Source organism: Aplysia californica, unplaced genomic scaffold, assembly GCF_000002075.1.
Source record: "Aplysia californica isolate F4 #8 unplaced genomic scaffold, AplCal3.0 scaffold00049, whole genome shotgun sequence".
NCBI lineage: Eukaryota > Metazoa > Mollusca > Gastropoda > Aplysiida > Aplysiidae > Aplysia > Aplysia californica.
The window spans coordinates 1,367,234-1,383,402 of NW_004797319.1; the positions used below are offsets into that span (position 1 = coordinate 1,367,234).

A 16,169-nucleotide genomic window follows, 5' to 3' on the forward strand; every position below is an offset into this window, starting at 1 on the left:
GGGGGGGGAGTTAGCATCCTTTTTTTTCTTTCGCGTTTTGCTCATTTCGTATTTTGAATTCGCTTTGTGTTGTGTCTTCCAACGCCCCTTTTCACATTTATTTCGCGAGGACTACGTTTCTCGAATTTCTTTAAAAGTCGCAAAAATCGAGAATTTCAATTGCGCACTCGAAAAAAAAGTGTTGGTACTCACTCACGTTTGTCGAACTACAGCAACAAAACAGCAATCACAACAACAAAAACAACAACAACAAAAACGCTTTTGTATCCTATGCTGTACGCCCTCTCCCCACAGTTAGATCCCTCACATTCCAACTGAGCATAGTCTCGGCGATCTGTAATCTCATCGTCATCCTCGGTGACATCAACTCGCACACCTACTCACACTCACATACCAATGGAAGACTTGCTTAACTGGAACTCGACAATAACATGGTCGTCGTGAACGACAGATCGCACAGGCACATCAAAACCAAATGTTAACATGACAACCCATCGACTACTATTTCATTTTCTCCACTCACCTCGGATGGCGCCATAGACATTTCTATTTAATTTTGTAGATGGATATAGAACGTAGAAACTCAGTGGTACACTGTGGGCGGAATTGGAATCTCTGACCATGACCAGATATCCATCACACTTAACAGCGAGATAAAGTATCTCGACTGGAGGCAAAGTGCTGAAGAGGGAACCCACACTGAAGTACTTGGGCATCACGTTTGATCGCACCCTCTCTGGCAAAGATCACATCACGACAACAATCGCCAAGGCGAGAAAAGGCTCTAACAGCCCTTAAGATAATGGCCAGAGCTAAGATGAGCCAGAGAATCCTTGCCATGCTCTACCAGACACTGGTACTCTCTATCGTAGAGTACGGGCTCGGACTCTTGACCCTATCAAAGGCGCAACTGCAACGACTCGATGTGTTACAAAATGAAGGAATGAGGGCAATCCTGTGGTGCACACGAGACACCTCAACTGAAGCAATGAGATACTTCCTAGACTTCCCATATGCAGACGAGAGGCACAAACTGGCACAAGTCCAAGCTTTCCTGTGAGTCAGCGCAGACGAGACGAACCCTCTACATAAGAAAGTGGGACGACAGATGACATCAAGGCACAGAATGGATGACTCAAACCCCGAACACCATCAACGAGTGCTGCCAGATACAAGACATCGGGAGAGTCAGGGATTGGGTTGTGGTCGAAGATGCGCTCAGAGAGTACACAACAGTGAAGGCAACATAGGGTAGAGAATGTCGCAACTGGTCACTTGGAGCGACAAACGCTGAAATTGAAACCCTGATAGAAGAGCATAGCGAACATTATGGAGATGCTGTGATCTTCACGGATGGATCAGTCAACAGAGGAGTCAAATCGGGCTGAGCCTTTAGTGTCAGAGTTGATGGGGTAGTAGTGAAAGAGCAGCGTGGAGCAACTGCACTGACAACATCAAGTATGTGTATGGAGATAAAAGCCATGAGAGAGGCTCTACACTGGATCAAGAACACAGGCCATCAGCGAGCAGTAATCATTATTGACTCTATGAGCACACTACAGAAGGTACAGAAAGGGATGCTGTATGCGGACTGGAAGGCTACGATCAGGGAGAGCAGCCTGGAAAGAGTGGCCTGGATCTTCTACCCGGGCCACGCGAGGGTAACCGGCAACGAAAGAGCAGACAAGCTGGCTGGAGAAGCAAAAGTAGGAAGGAATTTAACATTGGACCCACCAACCGTCGTAACCACTGTAAGGGAAAATTTGAGGAAGACTAGGGCTGATAGCGGTTCCCTTACTCTAGGTAGATTGAAGGAGAAGGGGATCCAAAGAGGAGAGGGGAAACACAGCCATCTGTGCGGACCAGTTCGACGGATCTCCAACCAGATTATGATGGAGACTATATAAGCAGACAGACTCTGGGATGGATCCTGAAGATGGGGGGGGGGGAGCAGAGATGGACACGTTCCGACTGCAGTGACCCCAACACAGTGGACAAGTAACAAGTAAAGCTATCTGCAAATGGAGCAAACTCCCCTGAGACCTGCCGGGAAGCACAGTAGGCTATTTCCACGATCAAAACCGATACGAGCCGAATCTTGTTGGATAATACTGACAGCTCGCCTGATGACACTAAGTGTGACTAAGGTATGGGAACTACTAAATATAAAAAAACAGAACGCGGCATTAAGCTCTATGGACGCAGTTTTTGCCGGGAGTAAAACAACGGGAGACTGGACTGCCTCACACGTTACCTGAATGACGCTGTGACCGTGACAAGAAGCTCTCTTCTCAGGGTCGTAGCACGGCACAAAAACACAACAACAAAAGCAACAACAACAAAAACAACAACAACAACAACACTGTCAGAGTCAAACACGACAGGCTGTGTGACCATTTGGGGAAAGTGTTCACTTGTCAAAACAATATTTTAGTACAGAGAGACCTGGACTAGAACTGATTTTAAAAAACCACATGTAGACTAGCCTTGATAACATCAGTCCACCGATACAGAAAAACTGAAAAAACTCTTGTAATGTTAACGAAATCAAGGAGAAATTTATATCACAATAATCACCGAAACGTAACGCACATGATGGTATAGCTTTCTAAAATATCCAGGAATTATAAAAGTCAGGAACACCACAAATTAAGAGGAGCACAGTAGGCTGCTTGTTGGCGCGATCATCACTCACTCACTGATTTTGGACTGCCTCACCCGCTACCCAAGTGAGGAGGTGGCCCTAGCGAAGAGCACGCTCTTCGGGGCTCCAAAATTTTCGAACGGATAGGCTACCACATACACACACACAACAACAACAATAACATCAACAACAACAACCACAACAACCACAACAATCACAACAACAACTGCACTGATGAATAATCGGAAAGTGGTTAAAAACTGATGTCTGCGACTGATCTCCACCTAAGCCCAGTCGAGGCACTTTGAGCTGAAGCGGGGATCCCAGGCGTTGAGTCTACCATCAATGCTAACTGCCTCCGATCAAGAGGGAACGAACAACGACCACCCCCGAAGAAATGCAGCAACAGAACAAGTGCACAGACGCCAAAAGGGACGTAGAGATTTCCGAAAAAGGGCAAAAGACGCCAGCAAAAAAAGCCCTCATCTGTTCAACTGCGAGAGGAGGCACATTACTTATTTCGAAACCAGGCCGTGGGAACGGGGAATCAACCCCGACATCGCTTTCCTGTACGGCATAAGCGGAAGGAGTCACTCCAGTGTGAAGATCCGAAGCGCTGCTCTTCGTCGAGCACGAGAGCTTGGCGCACAGTACAATCTCTACATTGACGGCTCGGCTAGAAAAGGAACAACGAATGGCGGCGCTGGGGTCGTCATCACGACGGGGGTCCCGTCCAACCCGACTGTTGTTGAGACATTGAGGGAGAAAGGCGCCATATTCATGTGTTCTTTCGAAGAAGAGAGGAGAGTCTTGGAAATGGATTGACTGGATCGACAAACAGTGTGATGCTTCCATCTCGGTCGCCATCTTCACTGACAGTCAAAAGCTATGCATGGCACTAGTGGGAACATCACCATCCCTCGACCAAATGCGACTACGCATAAATAATACAACACCTCAACCCATGATTCAGTGGATCCTGGTCACTGCGATATCCTCGGCAACGATCTCACTGACAGTAATGCCAAACTGACAACAGCGTTGCCAGGTCCAGGCCGCCAAATTTTATATGAAAGTGCGTGCGCCCAGATAAAACTTATCACTAAAAGACCTCCGATATCCCACACGCGGACGAAGGAAATAAACAGGGCAATTTCCTTAAAATGAGAGGCTCAAATTAAGTCCCGCAGTGACCAATCATTACTCACAAAAATCAGGACCGGTCACTTTTCTGGACTACGTGCCTACGAAAATAGAATAAACAAAACATCGGACCCAATCTATCCATTGTGCAGCGAGGAGACCCAAGATATGGAGCACTGGCTGCCCAGATGCCTCGCCTCGGAGGTCTGGCGATGGCATCTCTTTGGGAAGGATTCAGAGAGGTTGGACTGCCTTACCCGCTATGCAAAGGAGGCTTTGCCCTGGCGAAGAGCACGCTCTTCGGGGCTCCAAACATTTCGAACGGATAGGCTACCACACACACACACACACACACACACACACACACACACACACACACACACACAACATCAAAAACAACAACAGTGACAACAGTGACAACAACAACAACAACAACAACAACAACAACAGTGACAACAGCAACAATAACAACAACAAAAACAGCAATAAAGACAAAGACGACGACAATGCAACGTCAGACACAACATGACAATGCTTAGGGTAAGGGAACCAACCCCCCAAAAAATTGAAACCGGCACTTTGAAATGGGAACGTGATTTTTTTTTTAGCATTTAAGTTATAGCCCTTCGGTGGTATTTTTGTGTTGACTTTAAGTTGTCAGGTCATGTTTTATTTTTAAGAAAATTGCTTAACAGCAGTTTTCCTACCTTAACGCAGAAATTCCTCAATAGTCAGAAGGATTCGGGAACTCCAACCAAAGGGCATAAGTTGTTGTCTACTAATTTTAAAAAGTGATACGGAAAATTGAATCACTTTGAGAGCCATGAGTCACAGTCATGTTTAGCGAAACGAGTTGTTTACCGTGTAGTCGTCTTAATACATTTCTTTTTAAAAAGTCAATCAGATTGAAACAAAACTTTTGTTCTGAAAAAAATCGTGTCCGGTCTGAATACTTACTTACTTATTAATTACATTTATATTTATTTATCCTTATAATGCCAAGTGTATAAGTCTTAGAGCAGTCGACGCCACGCTTGTCTGTTCATGGTCACGTGCTCCATTTTTTGGCACACCCAGGCCCTGGACGATTGAATCATCATTTATTGTACCTCTATAGCTTCCAGTTGGTCATCCTCGTTTTCAATATTTCAGTTGGTCTCCATACCATATCTCATAGGGTATTTTTGTCTTTGGCAATATGTCGTAGATATTTTCATCTTCTCCTTTTTATGGTCTTGTTGATATCTTCAATTCCAGTTCTTTCCAACACTTCATTTTGATAGTAAAATCCTTCGTTAACATAATTTAGTTTGAACGCTTTGTAATTTCTGTTGAATGGTTTTGTTTCTTTTCCATATATCTGAACCATACGTCAATACGGTCAACACATCGCTATTATATTTTTTAAATTTCGTCTTCAATGAAATTATTTTTGACTTCCATGCGGTTTTTAATTTGACAAAAGCGATCCATGCATTTTAAGTCTTTGCTGCACGTCGCCAAGGCAGTCTGCAGTTTTAGATAATATAATGCTACCAAGATACTTGAATTTACTGATTTCTGCAAGTGGTTTTAAAGAATAACGGGCCTCGTTTTTGATGATAGTCGGAGTACATCTGTTTTAGATGCATTTATTATAAGGCCTACTTTTCCCCCAGCTTTTGCTAGTTCGTTTGTTTTTATTGCATTTAATGTACTGTGGTGTTTATTAGGCAGATGTCATCCGCATACTCTAAATCTCTTTAAAATGTGCCATTTGTCCATCCAATGCCTATTTCCATGTCTTTTCTCTGTCTCATTAGGAAATCGATCACAATTCCAAAAAGTACAGGTGATAATATAAGCCATTTGTAACTTCAGTATTTACACCAAAAGGTGCAGATTTCTAATAGTTCTCCTTCAAACAGGACACTGCAGCTTGCTTTGGTATATAATGATCTTATTCAGTTGATTATTTTTGTTTGGATACATAAATCGCAAGAATATACCATAGATCTTTTCGGTCGGTGCTGTCAATGGCTTTTTAAAAAATCCACAAAGTTAAAAAAAATGAGGATATTCCATTCTTTGCTTTGTTCTACAATATTATTTCTCAGAACAAACAGTTGAGCTGTACTTAATCTCTCCTGTCGAATACCCACCTGTTCCTCTAGTAGTCTCCCATCTATTCGTTCTATATTTGTTCTTGATTAAAATGTTCAACCACGTTTATGGTCCAGCTTTTTAGTGTAAGTTATAAAAGACCATACAGTTATAATTGTAAACTTACATTGATTGAGACATATAAATAGTTAGGTGTAAAATTAATTGTTTTCTCTTAGACTAAAAAAATGATTGAGATAAAACAAACTTCTTTTCAGAAGATATCTAGCCGATACCTAAATCCTTTACAAAGATGTAGATAATGCTCTTTAAAAATGTGAATGAATGTTTTTACTATCTAATTTTTACCATGAAACCTACCGTACTGTGAACTAACATGAAAACAACAAACTTGTGTCCCACTCATGGAATTATACTTGCGACCGCTGTAAAATTCTTACTTAAACTAAAAATTCCTTCATCACAAAGTGTCCCCCCCCCCCCCGAAAAAAAATCCAGCAAACAAGCAACATCAACCCGTTCTTTGCGCATAATCTCAGCTCCTTTCTTTCCCGTCTCCCTATGTAGGTGGCGCACGGTTTTGACGGGATTCGTCACAAAAACGGGGAACTGACAAAGACGTCCGCAGGCCTTGACTACGCCCAATTTCTACTGACAAACTTCGGTAGGCCAGGTAACTGAGTCTTTTTTCGCCAGTTATGACTGTAGTACGTGTTGACATGTTGGCCAGTAGTTGTTGTAATATATTATTAAACAAAGTGCTGCTCGATCCCCCCCCCCCCCCCGCGAGAATATACAAGACCTTTTCTTTCCCGCTGATGATGTTGTTGATAATGATAATGATGATGATAAAGATGATGAAATTTGTAGTTATTTTCATCATTTGTTCATCCTTATATCCAATAAAGTAATCCACTTCTGTTGGATTAGTCAAAATTGCCGTTTATGACAACTTTCAACTCTTGACAGCATTTTACCCCTAGTAATAATGCTGACTATGAACACTGAGCGGGGGCTCTCGTGGCCTAGAGGTTAAGGTGTTGGCCTCTCATTCGAAGGTCCCGGGTTCGAATCCGGGTAGCGACCGAAAAATTTTCTTCTCTAAAATTGTCTCCTTTCACCTCCTTTCCTGCTCTCTAGGAATTTTCTGTTGTTTGCTTTCATTTCCACTTTCTGCCCCCACCCCCTCACCTCCTTTGCCCCCTCCTCTGGGCTCCTGACTCTTTCTGCAGCCTTTCTACTGCTACTCCTTGGCTCCTCCTTACTGCTGTCTTTCTGCCACACCCCTGATCTGCTGGTAGGAAAGATCTACACCTAGCCTTCTCGGACAAGGGCGAAAAATCTCGGAGGGCCCGTGTGCAAATTGCGCACGTAAAAGATCCCTTGGTGGTCTAAAATCGATAAGAGTAAGCTTCGGCCGCCACCCGGGCAAAATTCAAAATTTCCTACCAACTGAAAATAACCTCGCCCAAAAAAGTCAAGGAACAGCTTGTGTTTTCACCTGTCAAATTCAAACTTCAATATCTCACAAACCCGTTATGATCAGTCTACCAAACTTGGTACACGCACTGACGACAAGACATAGTTTGCCTGTACGGCAAATTTGCCAGCACCAGCTTCATAGCGACGACGCAGGGCATTCTGAAACACATCCGAAAAGCATGAAAAATGGACTAAATTTCTCCGACTCAGCAACTGTGGCATAGGGACTGTTAGCTAAAACTATGCTTGACACGTGTTAAACAGATGTCTTAGCTGTGAAGATTGCTCACTTATAACCCTTTATAAGCCAGCGTTTTTCTGCCATGTTTCATTACAACACGATGGTCCAACAACACTCGCTGCCTGACGTCAACAGAGGACGAGCCCTTACCTGGCTCTAAGATGGCTCAACGTACCCAGTTGTTGCACATCGATTTGGGGTGTCTCCATCAGTCATATAGAGGCTGCAAGAACGATGGCGAGCGACCGGAAGGGTCCCGGACAGGCCTCAACCAACAACAGCGTCGACCGGTTCATCGTCAAACAGGCCGTGACGTCACGAACCACCACTGCAAACGGCATCAGGGACCAACTACGGGTGACAGCCAATGTCCACGAGAGCGAGGAGACGGTAAGAAACCGTATCCGTAGAGCCAGGTTAGCTTCTTGTGTCCCTGCCAGGCGCCCAAGGCACACGCCGCTAAACAAAGCAGCTCGCCAGATGTGGCCAATAACAGTGGACACATTGTCAGTGGGACCAGGTAGTCTTCTCGGACGAATCCAGATTCAACCTGCTGCACCCAGACAGGCGGGCCCACGTCTGGAGGCGCCGAGGAGAGCTGTTCCACCCTGAGTGCATGCTGCAGGTGGCGCCCTACTTTGCAGGGTCCGTTCTGGTATAGGGAGGCTTCTTAGCTCACCACAAGACCCCGTGTACCATATACAGGGCAATTTGACCTCGGCTAGGTACTGGGAGGAAATTCTGCGTCCCCTTGCTGTCTCTCTCCTGAAGCAGATTGGACCCCAGGCTGTACTGCAGGACGACAACGCAACGCCATATCGCGCACGCGTCGTGGGGGACTTCCTACAGCAGCGAGCTGTCACCTGCATGGACTGACCAGCTTGTAGTCCGGATTTGAACCCAACAGAGAACAGTTGGGATCACATTGACCGGTGGATAAGGGACAACCACCCTCCTGCACAAAACCGTCAACAACTCTTGGGCTACCTCGTCCAGGAGTGCAGAACCTACCCCAACAAGTTCTCCGAAGGCATGTCCTGTCCATGCATCGACGCTGTGCTGAGTTTTTGATCAAACGAAGTGGCTACATCTACTATTGACAATGTTCATGAAGAACTTTGGCTGTTCAGACTTTTGAAATCCGACCAGTGTGACTTAAACTCATGTTACATAAACTTCTCGTTGTTGTTGAAATCTGAAATTGTTCACACTTAATCTAGAGAGTCGAAAGCATCTTTTGTGAAAAAATGAATGAATTTGGTTAAACTGTTCTTCAGTAATCTTTCTTTGAATTTTTGTTCCTTGACTTTTTTGTGCGAGTTTATTAGGTGTGTCCCGCGCGCTCATATTTATATGACCTTATGCAGTTCCGAGCGCCGTAAAACACTTTACAAAAACAAAACAACGAACACTGAGCAGTGAACTAATTCTCTGTTCCAGACGTCCCCCATATCCTGATCACCATCACAGACGGAGTGTCCAACAACCGGGCTGAGACTGCCAGAATCGCAAACGTCACTCGACATGAAGGGATTGAAATCTTTGTTATTGGAATCGGCAGGTGAAACAATAGAAACGTTTTGGATGGAAACATGATGTTAACCCCATCCGTACGCCCCGGGGTCATTTTTTATACCTAGAGTTCTTCACATTTTAGAATACTTCTTGTACGAAGATGAAACTTTCAGTATTTCTCGAAAAATCATTTTGACACACTGCTATGCAAAGCGTACGGGTCGGATAAACGAGTAATTTCCTCCTTGGAAAGTAGATATCCCCACGTCGTATGGATACGATAGTAAAACAAAACGTACAAGATAAGAACAGTATACTGGTGGTATATCGATGGAATTTAGATCGTTTTGGCCGCGGACTGCTATGACATTGTAGGTTGAGATTTTGCTTCCCAAATAACTTGTACATGTACCTACATGTAGCTGTATCACTTTTGTCCAGTGTTATATCTACCTCTTTGTCAAGTCCTCTCTGTTGATAATTAATTGAATTCAAGTGTAGGAAGTGGACTTTGAGCTTTCAGTTCTTGTTTTCAAAAAGTGATTTTTCCCTGTTCTCTAGCTACTCTGCACGGAAATATTCATCTATTTTCTTTCTAATTTTTAGAGTAAATTCTTAATATAGAGCTTAAAGACCCAAATAAGGAATAAAGATCGTGGTAATACCCCCCCCCCCTCTTTTCTATCGCCACCTACCGAGTGTCTGGCTCATCTGACGATAGTGAACAAATGAATAAGTGAAATGATGAATGAACAATTAACCAATCAACCCAAAGGGAAATATGGACATAGATTCAGTTAGTTCTTCTTAAATAACCAGGTATGCACACAAAAAAGTGCCTTCCCGACTCGGGTTCGAGTTCTAGTTCGAGGATCCTGAGTCAGAATATCCGCAAGTTTAATCAGACACGAAAAAAATATTCAGGGTAAATGATCAGGGAGTAGAATGCTGCATTTTTAAAGTTCAAAACCTGTTTGTCAACTCGTTATCTATAACTTGCTTACGAATACCCGACACCATTACAAATCACCACCATTTTTTCTCGAATCATCGTTGCCATCATACGCACTTTTTTCAACTAATCAGATGGCGTCAATCTCATATGAATGGGCTAGGCATAAAAAAGGTATGCAAAGAAACAGATTTCGTCTTCTTTCTTTCCCTGTGCATACCCTCCCCCCCCCACGCCCACATTGCAGCTAAATACAGTGTTCATGTTGTTTGTTCCACCCTCCCCCCCCCCACTCTCCTCCTACACCCCCTCACCCCCATCCTTCCTGAGGTACAGACTGGACAAAGTCCAGCTAAAAGAAATCGCCAGTCAGCCGTACAGCGATCACCTGTTTACGGTCACAGGGTTCTTGCAACTCTCCTCTATCTCCGGTCTGGTGAGACAAAAGACTTGTCCTGGTAAGAACATGGATGACCAGAAATATAGTTGTTCTGTGTTCTGTTTCGCTGAAATAACTTGAGAGACTCTAGCGTCACTTCAGTTTTCAACGATTTAGTCAGCTGCTTATAAAACTAAAGAAACAAATCCTAACCTCAAAAAAATTAATTTAAAAAATAAAAAACCCCAAATCAGACTGACACAGACTAGCTTATTCAACAATTGCGTCCAATCTGTTCAAAATTGTATCTGAAAAGCACTCAGACTTAAAGTACAGGGTGATCACAAAAAAACCCTGTGCAAATTCTTTTCGAAGTGGCTAGCTGTGTACTTAAGTACGGCTAGACTGCCAGTCTAGCCGTACTTAGATCTAGGTTTGGCCCTATTGACTCAAACCAGTTAAGTACACTAGATCTAGATCTAGTAATTATTCAGGTTCCAATACATGCAAGTCAGTAAGGTACCTTTTGGTTTTATCTGAAATACAAGTACTTTAGGCATTGCAAACTTAAAATATCATTTACAATTCAGCCATCAATATTAAGTACGTCTAGCCTGCCAGTCTAGCCGTACTTATCTTAGGCCCTATTAATATTAGAAAACAGGAGGTTTATAATACATGCACTGTCATTTTAAGGCACCTGGTTTTGTCTCTAATACAAATACTTTAGGTACTGCAAACTAAACATTTATATTTACAATTTAGTAGGCCTATTTTTTTATGGTCAATCTAGCCATCATATTAAGAATAAGTACGGCTAGCCCAGCTGTCTAGCAGCCAACCAGTCTAGTACAGCTAGACTGCCAGTCTAACCGTCTTTAAGTACGGCTAGCCTATTCCAACTCTTTTCTTAATATTTTCTTTCACACTGAAGTTTTGCGTTTCAAATCTGTACACTACATTTGGAAGCCAAATGGAATTTGTCTGATATTCATTTTAGATCATTCCACGGAATAGTTTTGCTCTACAAAGCCGTAAATAAAACAACCCATTTTCAGCTATGTCCCCATTTTTTGTAGAATAACGCACTAGTTCGCAATTGGCATACCACTAAAAATCCCAACGATTGCGCCATATTGCAAACAACAGTAGTCCAACAGGCCAATAGAAGTTTACAGATATTTTTTCTCAAGTTTCCTTTGCCTGCTGAGATCGTGGTTAAGATTAGTAGAGAGCAGAGAGCTTTTTGTATTGAACATTTCCTCACCACCAATTCATTTCGTACGTTTCGCACAAGGAACGGAAATAATGTTAAAGTGCCCTTAAGGCCTTCTTTGATGTCAAGGGTGAAAATGGTTCGTCAGTTATGACCAATACAGAATTAGAACTAAAAATTCCCAGACAAAACAACCACTTCGCACCCCTTTAAACGTCACCACAGTGCAGAATAACAATTCAGTAAATGAGCCCCATGACACGTCTGTCCATACGCCGTAGACAATGTCTGCAGCAATGACGTTCCTACTTTTCTACCGCATTCTCAAGGCAGATATTCATCTACGACTGTACCATTTCCCCGCTCACAAAGCTATCAGAGGATAGCATTGTGTTCATGATTCCTCGATTGTCTTGAAAAGCGTGAACATTTTTTTCTCTTTGACAGTTGATAAAGCCCATTAATATACTACTTTCAGGTTATATCAATTGAACAATTGTAATTTCGGCAGCCTCCTCCTCCCACCCCCCCCCCCAAATTGCCTCTAGAAACAACTCCATACTGTAAGGTGTACAGTGTATTAAGTGGCTTTGAGTACTCATGGTTGGGTGGATCCTTGTGCTTGGCCTCAACTGAACATTACGAACGACGCGTTAAAATGTGTCGAGTCCAAAGGAGGACATGTCTGCCCCGCTCAATAGCAGTCGTAAGACGCACTAATCTATTATCAGCTAAGAGGCTCGAAAGACAAAAAAGTGTCTTTCCATGAAATGTTTGGGGTTTTTTTTTATATTGAAAGTTTGATGTCTTCTGCTTCATTTAAGATAAAAATAAACAACTATAGTCGACTACAAATATTTTATTTTGATTTATTTTTTTAGGTGTAAGTGGTTTGTTGTGAGCTCGGGTGACGAGTTAAAGGAATTTGGACCTTGCTAGTGTGTAGCTGTGAGATTATTTTTAGAACCATTACCTCATGGCAACCTTTGCTTCCACCAAAGATTCTCCACAAGTGGAAAATCTTTGCTCCAACGTTCTTCATTCGCAACCATTTTTAGATTTTGACCCCTTTTCGAGCATAAATGGTCTGAAATGTAAACAACTCTGATTGGTAAAACGGAGTAAAAACGGTAACTTCAAGCTCACTTCAAGCTTGTTTAAGTAAACAGCTGGCTGAGTGAGCGTGCCCTGCTAGCCGCTGTCGTCTGTTGATCTTTCAGTTTTACTCTTTGATTGACTTTAAAAATTCGTTTTTATTGTGTTTTAGAGCTTTTAAAAGATTAATTAACCTACCTCTAGATCTCTCAGAGCGGACTCCTTTCCAAGAGGCCACCGAGGCGATCTATGTGCATGTGTGTGTATGTGTGTTGGTGTGTTGGTGTGTTTGTATGCGTGTGTATGTGTGTGCATGTGTGTATGCGTGTGGGTGTGTGTGTGTGTGTGTGTGGGTGTATGTGTGTGTGTGTGTGTGTGTGTGTGTGTGTGTGTGTGTGTGTGTGTGTGTACTCTTGTATGTTTATGGTGCTATTGTAAACGTTAATCGGGTAGTGTAGACACGGCACGTAAACCGACTCGCGGCCTTCCGAGCGCGTGGATTCGGTGAAATGGGGGTAATTCAGATCTGTGTTTCTTTGTTCTTTTGCTATGAAACACCAAGTGCTGAACACTTTGAAAAAGTTCAGATTTTTTTCGTTATAATAGTGTAAGTTGTTTGTATATCCGGGTATTTGGAGCTGGAAAATCGCCGTGGAAAGGGAAGCCCCTCGCGGTCGGAATGCGAGGTCCCCGGTTCAAAATTGACACCGATGCATTCAAATGCTTTGCAGAAAGATTGAAGATTTAAAAATACCGTCTTTTCATTGGCGGAGAACTATACAGCTTTCAGCGTGGTTTCCCGTGGTTATTATTTTTGGCCTTTGGCGTTTAGATAGAAAACCCTTGAAATAAAGGGTTTACGTTTTCAAAGATCATTTTTAACACGAAATGTGTAAAATACCGGCAAAAAAAGGTACCAATAGTATGCGTCTGGCTGTGCGTGATTGTAAGTGTTATTCGTGAGGATGCGTTGGGCCGAGTGTGCGATTGCTGGTCTTATACATTGAACATAAGTAAGGCAACCATTAATTTGTTTCTTTATTAGTGAAATATATGCATTAATAAAAACAAATGTCTCGGTGCTGCTGTTTGTAACTGATGTTTGTAAAGAAGAACAGTTCTTTTTCTATCAGAATAAAGTCATCGGCTAGGAAATATTTTGCATGAATCCTTCTGCGAAACTACCGGGAGCACTCAGTATACTACAGTATTGAGCGGGCTCGCTCGCCGCGAGGGCTGGTGCGACGGTGGCCGAGACAACGCTCGGTGTTGTTTTTTTTAATAACGACAGATCATCGTGTTTGAGGCAATAGAATACTGATTTGTAATGATCTCACAGTCCTGAAAAATATTAGGCTTCATTTCTATGTTATAGTCATTGTACTCTTTTAATATAGAGATGTTTGGTGCACTTGGTACTCTTTTACTATCTGTCAAACATGGGGTTGCAACCTGTTAACAACTTCAGCAATATTTTATGTTAAATTGAAACAGCTGCCATTCTCTTAAACATTGACTGAGAGGTAAATATAAAAGTATGGTACCAAAACATTCAGGAGACATAGGCCTTTCATATGAAACAGATGAATGTGACATACAGCTACTTTGAAAATTTAGTATCTTGTATAATGCTAATATTTTATTGCATTTGACGTGAAGTCCATTTTCGTAAAAATTATGTTTGGTCCATAAGGTTTTTATTCTCTGAGAATGACTAGTTTTCTATTTTTGTATATTACCTTGTAGTGGCATTGCCAAGATAACTGCTAAATTTCAAGTCTCTATCTCATTTCTAAGACACCCATTGCTATGGAAACATGTTGCTCAACTTTGGAGGCCATTTTTTCCTTTTCGTGTTTCCTCACCTCGCACAATTAAAAGTTCTGTATTTTCGTTAAATATTGTCATGTTATTTATTTACTTCATTCTTGTTTTAAATGATAGGGAAAAGCTGATAGTTTTTTAAAATTATGTTAACTCAGTTTTGAAATTTCCTTCATATGACTGATATTGACCGGCAGGGACCATTTGTTCTCGGAATTTCAGAATTTTAGAAATATCTTTTAAAACTCTATAGGAGAAAAGACATGCTGTTCAAAGGTTACAGGGATGGAAAGATTAGATTTTTAAAATAAAAGTAAAGAAAAATAAAACAATCGTTCCTTGACTTCCTTTACAAGATCTTTTAAATTTGTACATTTTGCATTAGTTTTATATGTGGTTTTTATACTTTAAAAAAAAAAGCCATTTCCGTTTTGGAAAATAAGTTTCTTCTTTGTTAATTTCATGTCAAACAAATTCCTTTTGAATGAATATTATCTATTCCAAATTACAACATTCTAGAATAAATTTTGTGCGAGATATTCAGAAAAAAAGTTGTACAGTTGTTGTTTTTTGGATCATCCTGTATTTCAAAAAGAGGACCAACAAATTGTTTCTTATAATTGAGAAATTGGGTGGGGAAATTTCACTTTAGGAAAAATGCAAAGTTGCAAACATGGCATGTAAGATGGACAAAACCCAGTCTTCTATAATAGGTAGTGTGTGCAAGATTCCTAGGCGTTAATTGGTCGATCGTAGATGGGATTTCATTGTAGAGAAATGACATAATCTTTCTTACATGCTTATTTCACAAAGCTATGATAATATATCTCACAACACCGTCATTGGTGTATATATATGTGTGTGTGTGTGTGTGTGTGTGTGTGTGTGTGTGTGTGTGTGTGTGTGTGCGTGCGTGTGTAAAATATACATATTATACATACGTATATAATTATGTTTTAAGAATCTGTTTTGCCTTGCTTAATTTGTTTTTCCCTGCAAAGGTGAGCGATGAAACTTTGTTGTCTTTGCATTAATTCCAGTAATCATGTGAAGCAGTTTCGTTTTATTGTACGTAGTCTCGTGACGACGACGATTGTTTCTTTGACACGTTCCCCTTTTCTCCGATATCAAAATTCCCGTTTCCAAACTTCTGTTCAAGGTAATACAAAGGCATTATGGATTCAAGTATGAAGTACTACTTCTGAAAGGTGAATGTTTCTGCAGAATACATGAGATCTGACTATGTCTGACCTTGTGAATATACGTTTAAAATAATACATTCATTACTTAAACCCATGCATGACTAATCTTAAACCAATGGGTATACACGACTTCATAGCCATGGCACCAATTTGAACGCGTTGGTGGCCATTTTGGTTTGGGTTGAAGAGGTGAAAGTGCAGGGAGCTCTGTTTGTGTGAGTCAGTGTGCGTCTTTATGTGCATGTGTCTGTATCTGTGTGTGTGAGTGAGTGGCTCTGTGTGTCTGTGAGAGAGAGGGAGAGAGAGAGAGAGAGAGAGAGAGAGAGAGAGAGAGAGAGAGATAGATAGAGATAGAGAGAGAGAGAAAGAGAGA

The 16,169-nt window shown here is 41.9% G+C and overlaps 1 protein-coding gene across 1 annotated transcript in view; it reads left to right on the top strand.

Moving 5' to 3' along the window:
* LOC101852155 (collagen alpha-6(VI) chain) overlaps window positions 1-16,169 on the top strand; it is a gene marked incomplete in the record, with an annotated part of 55,135 nt that overhangs the window by 25,224 nt on the left and 13,742 nt on the right. The window contains 3 exon segments of the mRNA XM_013079347.2: window positions 6,458-6,563; window positions 9,054-9,174; window positions 10,417-10,538. Coding sequence (XP_012934801.1) covers window positions 6,458-6,563; window positions 9,054-9,174; window positions 10,417-10,538 — 349 coding nt within the window.